The sequence below is a fragment of the Sminthopsis crassicaudata genome, chromosome X (assembly GCF_048593235.1).
Source record: "Sminthopsis crassicaudata isolate SCR6 chromosome X, ASM4859323v1, whole genome shotgun sequence".
Classification (NCBI taxonomy): domain Eukaryota; kingdom Metazoa; phylum Chordata; class Mammalia; order Dasyuromorphia; family Dasyuridae; genus Sminthopsis; species Sminthopsis crassicaudata.
This window is the reverse complement of record NC_133623.1, coordinates 72,238,914-72,250,937: the sequence shown is the minus strand read 5'-3', so window position 1 is coordinate 72,250,937 and position 12,024 is coordinate 72,238,914. Positions and strand designations below refer to the sequence as shown.

The 12,024-nt window shown below is 48.8% G+C and overlaps 1 protein-coding gene across 9 annotated transcripts in view; it reads right to left on the bottom strand.

Moving 5' to 3' along the window:
* Positions 1-12,024, bottom strand: part of ATP2B3 (ATPase plasma membrane Ca2+ transporting 3) — a 121,869-nt gene that overhangs the window by 86,509 nt on the left and 23,336 nt on the right. For all 9 annotated transcript variants that reach the window (XM_074276983.1, XM_074276991.1, XM_074276984.1 and 6 more), the window contains 4 exons: positions 6,188-6,385; positions 4,493-4,750; positions 3,345-3,470; positions 919-1,044 (listed from right to left, as the gene is read on the bottom strand). In XM_074276983.1, coding sequence (XP_074133084.1) covers positions 919-1,044; positions 3,345-3,470; positions 4,493-4,750; positions 6,188-6,385 — 708 coding nt within the window. The remainder of the gene's footprint in view (positions 1-918; positions 1,045-3,344; positions 3,471-4,492; positions 4,751-6,187; positions 6,386-12,024) is intronic.

Below are 12,024 nucleotides of genomic sequence, written 5' to 3'. Positions count from 1 at the left end.
TGTGAGTTGCTTTTATATGTTGTGTGGCAGTAAGGAGGCCCGAGCCACCGAGCTGTGAGCACGGGAACCCCGGGGCAGCTCCTCGCTCTGGAGCCGCCGAGGGATGGAGGCTAAAGCAAGAGCAGCCGAGGTGGGCCTGGGTCCTCGGCTGGGATGTTCTGCCTTACAGAGCTCATTCTGGCAGGAAGAGCTGGGGGTCAGGGAAAACCTACTTGGGACAGGGTGACTCAGGGGAGGGATGGACGTTCCACGGGCATTTCTAAGTTTGACTTTATTGTCTCTTTCCCTAGGGAAGGCTTATTGGCAAGGAGCATCCTGAAAGTTGTCTAATGTCTTGGTGCTGAAGAACATGGAGGCGCTATGACTATGTTACGGCATGACCTGGCCATCAGAGGTCATAGGGCCCTGACCTTTTTAGTCCACTCCCCCCAACTTTACATTAGCCCTGACGTGGGGTCCTCCTTCCGGCCATGACCTGGCCATCAGAGGTCACAGGGCCCTGACCTTTTTAGTCCACTCCCCCCAACTTTACATTAGCCCTGACGTGGGGTCCTCCTTCCGGCCATGACCTGGCCATCAGAGGTCACAGGGCCCTGACCTTTTTAGTCCACTCCCCCCAACTTTACATTAGCCCTGACGTGGGGTCCTCCTTCCTAGATTTGAACTCTTTCCGTAGAACTTTAAAAGCACTTTCTCTTTGGGGGCTATATTAAGGGCAGCAGATGCCTTAAGGAAATATAAGGATGTTGATGCTGTTTAAGTTGAAACTTTTAGTCTTTTAGCCTTTCCTTTGAAGAGCTAGGGACCTCAGTCCTTCTGTAGAGTTAATGGGTCTCAAATGATCCCATGTGGCTCGATTCTAAGGGAGGGGGAGGGGTCTGGGGAAGGGCTGGTGGAGGATGGAGTACAGAGGCTTACCTTTCTTCTCCTTCTTCTCCTCCTCTTCTCCACTGGCTCCAAGCAAAGTAAAAATAATGCCAGTCTGAGAGTTCACCCCAACAGCGGTGACCACCATCCTTCCCGAGCCTTCCATGACATGAGTACCTGGTTAAGTAAGAGAGGGTCAGAATGCACTGTGGCTTCTCTAGAACCTTGGTTCCCCCATCTATGAATCCGAACCGAGGGCCACTAGTTTGAGACACACAGAAATAAGCAGCGTAGAAATCTGGGCAGTAGAAATGCTACAAAAAGGAGCAAAAAATCATAATTCAGATGGTTCAGGAGAGGGAGAAACCAAATCCATGACCAAATGGTAGGGTTAGGGAAAATCTTGACAAATTGAATTGAGTTGAAACTCCTTAACTGGAGATCTAAGGCCCCTCACAATCTGGCTCCAAGCTCACCTCAAATCAGTTCCCATTTGGGGCAGCTAGGTGGCGCAGTGGATAGAGTACCAGCACTGAAATCAGGAAGACCTGAGTTCGAATTTGATCTCTAACCCTAACACTTCCTAGCTGTGTGACCCTGGGCAAGTCACTTAACCTCTATTGCCTCAGCAAAAAAAAAAAAAAAAAAGAAAAAAAGTAGAGTACATACAGAGTATAGAACTCTACATTCCAGCCAAATTGCACCATGATTCATGCTTTCCTACCTCTCTGACTTGCTTATCCCCCTGGAATTTCCTCCCTCCACACCTTTCCCTATGGAAGTTCTGGCTGTCCTTTACTGCCCGAATTCATGTGCGGAAATCATTTCAGCTTCATAAGCCTCAATTCCCCCATCTGTAAAATGAAGGAGTCAGACTCTTGGTGTTAAAAATCCCTTCCAGCTCCAATACTGTAGCACCTTTTCAGAGACAGGAAGTGATCTGACCATGAAGCGCACAGTGGCCAAACCAAGAGACAAGAGTTTGTCTCCTCCTTGTGAGTTTATTGTCTTCTCACCCCACAGAGGGTTCTCTGAAGTTATCTCCTCCTCTGTCTTGGCAGTTAGGGGAACGGCACCCTGTAGTATATGCAAAGGGAGGATCTGGGATATTAGTCTAGGGCTGCCAAATCCTTGCTTTGAGACTTTAGGGAATGGACTTCCTTGTTCTCACGGGGTCTCAGGCTCCTTTTCTACAAGATGAAGGGCCTGGGACAGACAATGTCCCGAATTCCTTCCAGCTCTAAAATCCTGTGACTCCATGAAGTGGGAAAATCTATTTTGGAAGTGAAGACTTGGGCAGTTACCTCTGTTCCATAAGTCTGGATTTTCAATGTGACTGGGTGGGCCTGCCCTATATTACCTGGGGTCACTATTCCATGATGGGTAAGAACGGCCCGGGCCCTCCTGCTCCCCCTCCATCCCTCCATGCCTCTCGTTTCCTGACTTCCAATGGGGAAATGCCACGAAAAGTCTAGAGTTGGCTTTGAATTTCTCCAGCGAGGGCAAATGATCTTCAAACTGGGAAGGATAATGTGAAACAGGCAGCAGGGACTGAGCCCAAACTAAGTGTGAAGATGGCAACTTAACATGCCACATGCCAGGTAGGCCACTCACTAGACCCAAGGGAAAGCCCTTTTTTTGGGAGAAAAAGGGATAGAGCCCAAATTGGGATGAGGCCGAGGCCATGGCGGGAGTACTTTGAGAAAAAGGCAGAATACAGGGGGTAATAGAATAATAAGCTCCAGAACAGGAAGAAACCTCAGAGGCTATCCAATCCGAGCCCTCATTTTACACAGGAGCAATCTAAGGGGAGGGGAAGGGACTTGGCCAAAGTCACACAAGGAGTAAATTGGCAAAGCCAGGACTTGAATCCAAGCCCTCTGTCTCCCCTGCCAGCATGTTACCAAAAGGTCTCCTTTTTAAATAGGGTTACAAAAGTGGTCGGGTAGCTAAGTGGCGCCATGTTGCGTAGAGCACGGAGCTCAGAGTCAGGTAGACTCATCTTCCCGAGTTCCAATCTAGCTTCAGACAGTAGCTAAGTGACTCTGGGCAAGTCGCTTCATCCTGTCTGCCTCAGTTTCTTCTCTATAAAATGAACTGGAGAAGGAAATGGCAAACCACTGCAGTATCTTTGCCAAGAAATCCCCAAATGGGGTCACAGAGAGTTGAGCGTGATTGAAAAATGACTTAACAATAATACTAGAGTGGCAGGGCAGTGGATAGAACATCAGGCCTGGAGTCAGGAAGATCTGAGTTTAAATCCAGCCTTGGACACTTATTAGCTAAGTGGCACCAGGCAAGTCACTTACGTCCTATTTGCCTCAGCTCCCCATCTGTAAAATGGGGACACACCAAACAAGGAAACTGCAAACCATTCTTGTATGTTTGCCAAGAAAACCCCATGGACAACGTTCATGTTTCGCCCCCTAGAGTTCCCTAGTGTTTTCCTAGAGCCAGGACTTGGAACTCTAGCTTACCAGAGAGCAACATGGGATCTTTATCCACTGCTTTGCGTACATGGTCTGATTCTCCTGTTAGGGAGCTTTCGTCGATTTTGAGGTCATTGCCCTGGATGAGCACTCCATCAGCAGGCAATAGATCACCTGGACGGGCAGCAAGAGAGAAAAGGAGTCAGTTGGAACATTGAGGGCTCAACCAACCCTCCCTCCCCTTCTCTTTCTTCCTCTCATCCTAGAAACATGGAGCGTAAAGGGTGGGAGGCACCTCTGAAGGCACAGTCCAACTAATACCTGGGTGTGAATACTCCCACAACAGCCCTGACAAGTGAGCTAGCCAGATTCTGCCGGAAACCTAGGAGAACTCACTACCTCCATGTCTGTAACAGTGCCGTTGGAAAGCTTCTCCTTTTCTCCAGCTGGAATTTTCCTCTTTTTCCCCTTCCTTCCCTTAAAGCTCATGGGAGCTAGAATTCAGCCCTTTGTTCCTGCCTCCCATGAGGAACTGGGGCGGGGAGGTTCTATGAACACTTATCCCTTTCCCCTCTTGGGTGTTAGGGACACGTCACTGCTGTGATTGGGGAAATCCATGTGATATTTTTTGCTCTTCCTTCATACCAGAGAAGAAGTCTGAATTATTAAAAGATATTATTAAACTATTATTATTAATTTAATTAATTATTAAAGGATATTAAAAGATACTCCAGAAAGTGGAGTTATTAAAGCTTTTTAATTAAAAGATTAAATTAAAGATAAAATATGTTGAATTGTATATATGGCTAATCTCAGTGGTTAAAGACTACGGGCAAGAAGAACATAAAAACACCTCAGAAGGGGCCAAGCCTGGGCAAAGTCAGAGTCCATGTGGTGTCTGGATTTCCTATCCTGCCTACAATGGCCCGTTAGAATGATGCCTTTAGGTTAGGGTCACTAGAAGGCCCTTAGTAGAATCCGGGGACTCCCTGACAGGGAAAGGGGGTCCCTGGATGGATGGGGAGGAGTATTACTCTTATTCTAGCCCTAGTAGAACTGTTGGTAAAATTGACATCTTGGAAGTGAAGTTGGAGATGAGGGATAGGAGATGGGACAGGAAAGCCGGAGAACAGGGAATAGCCTGGCCCTGACCCCCTTTGTATATCACTTTGGCCCTTGGGAAAGCTTCTTCTCACCATATTTGATCTGGGCGATATCTCCCACCACGAGTTCAGCCACAGGAACCTGGATAACTTGCCCCTTCCGGATGACCTGGAACTTCTGCTCTTGCTCAATCCGGCTCTGCAGACCACGAAACTGCTTCTCCTTGCTCCAGTCATTGAAGGCCGTGACCAGCACCACGCAGATGACCGATAGCAAGATAGCTGCTCCCTCAATCCAGCCAGCCTCTGCCTCGCCCTCATCCTCAGCCCCAGCTGAGACATTCCCACATGCTGCCCCCAAGGGAGAGGGAAAGGCTTAGATAGGCCCTGGCACACCCCCACCATTTCTGTAATCACATAGGTCCAGGGCAACATCGTTCAGCCTGTTGCCCCGTGCACTCTGCTCTGACATGCTCTTAAAGGGTGAGTTTGGAGAGAGGGGAAGGAGAGAAAACAAAGAGAAAGGCCTAGTGCCTGCCCCGGGTCAAGGCCAGTGGACTCCGCCAGGCCTTGGGCACCTAGGGCCAAGTCAACAGAACAGACAATGAGGCCTCCACGGGCACTCGAGTACTGTACTGAATGACTGTAGAGACTGTGGGAAGGAAAGAGCACCGGGGGGTAGGAAGTTTAAAATAGAAAAAAGTATTGCATCTGGAGCCGGAGGACCCGGGCTCGAATTCCTGTTTGGCCAGGGCAAGTCCCTTCCCTTCCCTGGGCCTCAGTTTCTCCCCTTGTAAAATGAAGGGGTTGAACTGGATAGCCTCTGCGGTTCCTTCCATCTCTAGATCTAGGAGCCTGTGAGTGACCCTGGACAAACATTTCACCTCTCTGGGTCTCAGTTTCCCCATCTTTAAAGTTAATAATGTGGCAGAAGGAAAGTAACCCACAGGTGAATCCTTTCCTGGAAGGATTCCTCAATGGGCCCAGGGAAAGCATGCTAGTATCAGAAGATGCCAATGGCCCAACATTGGAGAAGGCGTGAGTCGCCCCTCCCTCCATATACACACATGCATTTCCCACTTGCGTACCCCCGCCCCCGCCCCAGAGCGCTCTGTACGTCTCCTCTGATACTGTGGGTGATAGTTATGACCGAGTGGGTCCTAGATTTACTGGGAAATTGTTTGTTGTGCTTTTTCTTACTATCCAATTTCACTAACACGCCTTTGCTTTGAACCAAGTGTGTCTTTGGGATGACTGGAGAACATATGTTTCTTGCTCATGTGGGGCCCCACGTGTGAGAGGCCAGCATCTCAGGGACTACAAAAACTGCAAAGACCTCTGGGAAGGCTAAGGGGAAAGCCAATATGTATACCAAAAGAAAAGGAGAGTTTTGATTAGGGGAGAGGGTCCTGAGTACTTGAGGAAGGAAATCAGGGCTGGGGAGGGTGCCACATTGGCAGCAGGAAGGTTCTGGAAGCCTGGAGGCATCTTCAAGGCCTGTTCCTCCATCAAAGCTTCCAAGACTACCCCAGCCCTCAGTAATTTCTCTTGCCCCTAGTGTCTCCCCCGCACCGTTCCCCATTTTGTCACCTGCCATTCTTGGAGCGTCACCTGTGGGAGAGGCTTAGCTCCCCCAGTGGAACTGGGAGCTTCCTGGAGGGAAGGCCCGAGTCTCTCCTATCTCAAGATCTGCTGGCCTGAATTGCTGGGCTTTCCCCTTCCCCAGTCTGCTCCCGGGGCAGCCTTCCCCCCTCATCTTGGGCTAGGCCAGATCCAGCCCACACTCACCGTCACTCTGTTCTCCAGGTGGAGCATAAAAAGAGAGGCCCAGAGAGATGATGGCAGCGATCTCCAGGATGATGAGGGTGACGTCCTGGAGAGCTTCCCACACTAACTGGAGAAAGGTTTTGGGCTTTTTGGGAGGGATGAAGTTCTGTCCGTAGATCTGCCTCCGCTTTTCCAGGTCAGTGACATTGTCGGACAGACCTGCACATGGGCGAGAAGGGAGACGGGGACACAGACCCAGGTGACAAAGTGTCCAACGCGGGCAAGAAGTAAACCATGTGACACTGTGGATGAGATCATCCATCTGGACTAACCTATAGATTTTCTCACAGGGTGGACACTGGCTTTGGAGTCGTGAGGAGCCTGGCTCCCAATCTTGCCTCCCACAATCCCTAGTGTGTGACAATGGGCAAGATATCAGCTCCTGGGACCTCATTTTCCTTGTCTTTAAAATGGAGGTGAAGACTGTTGCAATACAGCTTGGTAGAAATCAGTTAATAATGAATTCCCTGAAGTGGTTTCCATATTAGAATTTACACTATTAAAAAATGTTATAATTATAAAATTAATTTTTAAAAAATTGATTGTTTCTGAAAAAAAAAAAAGAATTTACACTATTGGAAATTATAATTGTTTCCTTCCAGTCATCGTTCAGCCTCCCTCATTTGGGGTTTTCTTAGCAGAGATAAAGGACTGATTTTTGCCATTTCCTTCTCCAGCTCATTTCTCAGATGAGGAAACTGAGGCAAACAGGGCTACATGACTTGCCCAGGGTCACACACTTAGTGTGTATCTGAGGCTGGATTTGAACTTGAGCCTGGATCATGTAAAACATGGCAATTGGTTCCAGGCCAATGGAACCGTGCAGGGAAAATTCAAATGAAGTGGCCACTATAGGGAATTCCTTATTATACGAGTCCAATCCCAGCTGTGTCTGCTTCCCAGTGGTGCTGCGAGGCTCCAGTAAGCCCCAGTTCCCGTAAGCGCTTTGCAAACCTGGGAGAACTTTATAAATGTATACTACTTCTACCATCCCGGTAGTTTCTGGCCAGAGGACTTCTATGTGCTTTATCTCTTGGCTGAGCAACAGTGCCGGCAGAGGAACCCCCTCTTACAGAGGAGGAGACCGGGGTCACGGACTAAGCCACCCAAAGGAGGAAGGTGATTGGCATCTCTGCCCACTTTGGAAGCTTTCTAGCTGGAGATCAGCCTGTGACCAAGGAAATCAAGGGTCAGCGCCTCGTCCCAGGTCAGCAAGCTGCTTCTGGAGCTTGGGTCTTCAAAGGCCCAAGGCAGAGCGCTTGCAGCTGTAGCACATCACCTTCCAAAGACTCCCAAAGGCCTGAAGAAGACAGTCCCATCAGTCTCTGCTTAACTCTTCAGCTTTTCCCACTCCGGTACCCCTTCATGTCAAAGCCCTTCCTGTCCTTCCCCTGCCCAGACTAGCCCTTGCTCATCCAGGATCCTGTTTTTCTCCGTAGCCACACAGAGTAGCAAATTGTTCTGCCTCAGTTTCCCCCTGGAGCCTAGGGGCTGGGCACAACATTGAACTGAATTGAATTTCTGAACTATTTTTTCCTGATTAAATAAGACTGGAGAGATCTTTTAGACATACAGAAGTCCTTTGATATAGGGAATCTATAATAGGCTACAGACTGGCCCTCTTCAGGATCTCATTAGTAGAGGGAACTCTCAGGTGAGGAAGCTCCCTCTGCCAATACAGGTGAGCACCTTTTTTTTTTTGCAACTTAAGAGCACTGGGAGGTTGAGTGACTTGTTTAGGGTCATATAGCCAGGATGTATCAAACTTGAATCTAAGTCTCTTATTTGCAGCCTGCTTATCTGGCTCTGTCTCCATGAAGCCAGGTGGCGCAGTGGAGCAAGCGCTGAGTCTGGAGGCAGGAAGATCTGAGTTCAAATGCACCTCAGGTACTTCCTAGCTGAGTGACCCTTGACAAGTCACTTTCCTTTCTGCCCGTCTCAGTTCCTTCATCTGTAAAAATGGGGATGGTAGTAGCGCCTACTTCTTGGGAGGATCAGTTGAGACACTCATGGTACGGGTGCTTAGTATTTAGTTCTGCAAGTATCACACCACACAACTTGGAGTTCAAAGGGCATCATTAACACTTTCTCCCTTAGTCTAGACAATCAATGAAACAACTAGGTTTGCTGCTATCTAAGGGGAAAGTGCTCACTGAAAATGTACCACCTGGCTCTTCCCAGAGGGGTCTGAGCTGGCTCCAGCTCCAAAAAGCCCTGCGTGGCGATGGGAAAATAACCTTTTAGACTCCAACTTTTGGCAGCTATTGGGAGTTTGAACTGTATCTCCCTGCGCCCCATCCCGCCGCTGTCCATGGCCAGGCACTGATTTCTTTGGCCTCAAGACCCGGACTGGCTTCAGGGAAGCGTCAGCCAATAGAGACCAACCAGAACTGGATTTTGACCACCTGAAGAAGTTGGGAAGTTGTTGCATAGCTGTCATTTTTCTCTTTATTTTAGTATATTCTATGGAATCGAATCGAGCTCATGACTGCCATCAGAGACCTCATTGACCCAGCACGGGGACAAGAAGGAATGGGAATGGCTAAGGATGGGGGCATGGGCCAGAGACCAAAGTGACAAGAGAAGACATCTGGGAAATATGGCAGCAGTGGAAGATCTGGGTGATGCTCACTGAACGACAGCCCCTGTTCTGACTACTTAAAGAAGACCAAGTCCCAGCATCCCCTATAATATGGATGATTAACAAAGACGATCAAATGATATTATTCACAGGTCCCACCAGGGGGCACACAGGGGTATTTCAGGGCTTGCTTCCCGGATGAGATCACGGAGTATCAAATTACCGAATTAGAATATTGGAGTTGAGCTGGAAAGAGGTGTCCTAGGAGTCTGTCCTTGGCCTTGTTCTTGCAGTCAATTTTTTTAATCAATGACATCGATGGTGTGCTTACCATGATGAAACTGGGAGGGCTAGCTGACATGTAAGATGGTAAAGATCCCGAAAGACCTTGGCACAGATCTAAGGGGGTGCACAGAATTATTACTGCTATGTCCAGCCATCGACTGCGTCTGTCCTTGTGGGGGCAGGGGGACGGAAGCGTAGTCGGTCAGTTTGTCTGAAAGAGATCCGGGGGTTTCTGTCTCACTAAGAATCAGGGGTATGGATGAAGGAAATAGTCTCAGGCCCCAGGCAGCAAATGTAGACTACTGTGTTCAGTTCTGGGTGCTCTTGGATTCCCCAGCCACTGGGGCCTCGGCTGGAGAGGTGCTGCTGAAGGACTCTTTGGGGGCAGAATCCAAGCCGTGGGCAGAAAGGGTTTTGACCAGAGTCAAACCGAAGATCTCCGATGAACTGAGGCAGGGATAGAGTTGGTAGCAAGCTGTCAAAAGCCTGGCATTTAGCACAGTGCATATCAGAATATGAGAGACAGAGACAGAGACAGACAGAGACAGAGAGACAGAGCCAGGTTCGAATTCCTCCTCCGACATATTCTGACATTATGATCTTGGGGCAAGTCAGGTATCTCTCTTAATACTCAAGGTCATTTTGCTGAAGAGAAGGTGGAAGGCATCTCCTCCGCTGGGATTTCCCAGTGCCGGTGAAACCCCAGGTCCTGTTCTGTTCCTTTTCCCATGTGAAAGGAACTTCCCTGCAGTACTCAAGATGGTGGTGGCCAAAGAACGCTCTCTGACATTGAGTGTTGCTGAGGGACGGAGCCTTTTAAAAAGGATGTTTAAGAACAAGAGCGTGTCAGAGAGGAATGAAGAAAATGGCGGAGACAATGGCACACGAGGAACAAATGAGGGAACTAAGAGAAGACTGAGGGAGGCCTTAGGACCTGTCTTTGAAGTATCTTACTGCAGTCACCAAGAAGGAAAAGTAGATTTGTTCTTGTTGTCTCCCCCAGCTATGAAAGGACTCTGGAGCATTTTCCGTGCAAATCAGAGAGGCAGATTTCAACTTAATATAAGGGAGAAATTTCCCTAAACAAAGTACAATGTATTGTCTTGAGGTGCTCAGTAGAGAAAGCATCGGCTTGGAATTCAAATCTTATCTCGGGCAGTTATTAGCTGGGTGACTCTCAGCAAATCACTCAGCCTCGGCCTCAGTTTTCTCAACTGTGAAATGGGGATTGTTGTTAGGTTCTTACTAAGTGCTAATGAGATAATGAGATGTTAGGTTCTTACTAAGTGCTAAGTCGATGCTTAACAATTGTCTAGTTCCAGCCTTTAAAGGGAGTTTTACCCCTTTGAACTTCTGGGGAGGAGCTTGCATGCTGAGGAGGAGCAAGTTCATTGGTTGAAGTATTTTTTCCCAGAAGCCCCTGAGTTATTCCACGCCCATTCTCTGGGAGGATAAAAGAGGCAACATTGAGCAAGGAAGAGAGGTCTCTAGTCTAGGTCAGAGTTGGCTGCCGAGAGATTGAGTTGAGACAGCAGATCTCCTCCCAGAGAGAGATCGGCAGTCTCTGGAGACAACAGAACATTCCAGATTGTAATAACACTTACCCCCCCAGATTGTTCTGAGGATCGAGTGAGATCCTTTAGGGATGTATAGGGTTTGACATAGTACCCAGCACATAGTAGGCTTTTTAATAAATGCTTCTTTCTTTTCCCTCCCTCGTTCCTATCCTTGGAGGTTATCCATCCTTTCCTGGATGACATTTGTGAAGAGATTCACATTCAGATGCTTGAGTGATTACAGTTAAGAGGAACAGAGGGGGATTACAGCAAGGATCCCTTTGGCCCCTTCTATCTCCTGCATCCAGCTTGTGCCCAGCCATCCTATCTCCCACTGGCCCTTCACCAATAGGCAACTGGGGGAGTTACCCCCTTGTCCCATCACAAAGAAGGGAGGGCTGTCCCAGGCCCTGGAAATTGGCTAAACTGGGAAAAAACCTGCCCATGGGCCCCGTAGCAAAGAGCTGTAGCCACCTGCACCTTCCAGAATCCTTTACTTTCCAGGGGAAAACTGTTAGGTGGCTGTTTTAGGCCAAGAAGGAAAGCGCCAGCCCGTGGAAGAACGGTCTGTGTCCTGCGCCTCCCTCTCTCTCAGCTTCTTCTTGCTTGCCCTTGATGCTGCAGCCAGCAGCATCTCGCTCATTTTCTCTATCTCAGTGCCCTTCTCCCTTCCCCTCCCCACTTCCTATCTCAAGCTTCCTCTGTTTTGTGCTATCTCACTCCTTCCTTCTCCTCAGTTCTCGTTCCTCTCTCAATCCTTCCTTTCTCTTCTTTTCTTCTCCAAGTTCCACACTGCAGGCATGGGAGGGGTTCAGATTCCCTGAATCTGAGGGTGTATTTGTGGGGAGCAGGGGTAATAAGGAAAGAGGAGGAGGGAAGGAAGAAGGGAGGGCAAAGGAAAGAGAAGTGGAGCAAGGGAAGGACAGGTGATGAAAAGAAGATGGGAGGATGGGAGAAAGAGGAGAGGGGAGGAAAAGGTCAAGGGAGAGGAAGGGGAAGAAGGGGAAAGAAGGAAAAAGAGAGAGAAAGGAGGGAAAAGAGGGTCAGAGAGAAGAGAAAGAGGAGGGGAGAAAGGGAGGAGAAAAGCAGAAGCTAGAAGGGAAAGAAGAAATAAGAGAGGGAAGGAGGAGAGGAGAGGAGACGAGGAGAGAGATCTCCCATCCCCCCTCACCCCAACCTCTCCTTGCCTCTTTGCTTCTAAGGGCTATGAAGGATAGGGCAGCAAATGAGTCATAGTGGGGGCAGGGTCTGGCCAGGTGGCACAGACACAGACAGGGCACTTTGCCCATGTCAGGCAGCCAGATGCCACAGGAATCAGATTAGAAGCAATGATTGTCAAAGCTGGAAGGGCCTTTAGAGATCATCTCCTGCAGCCC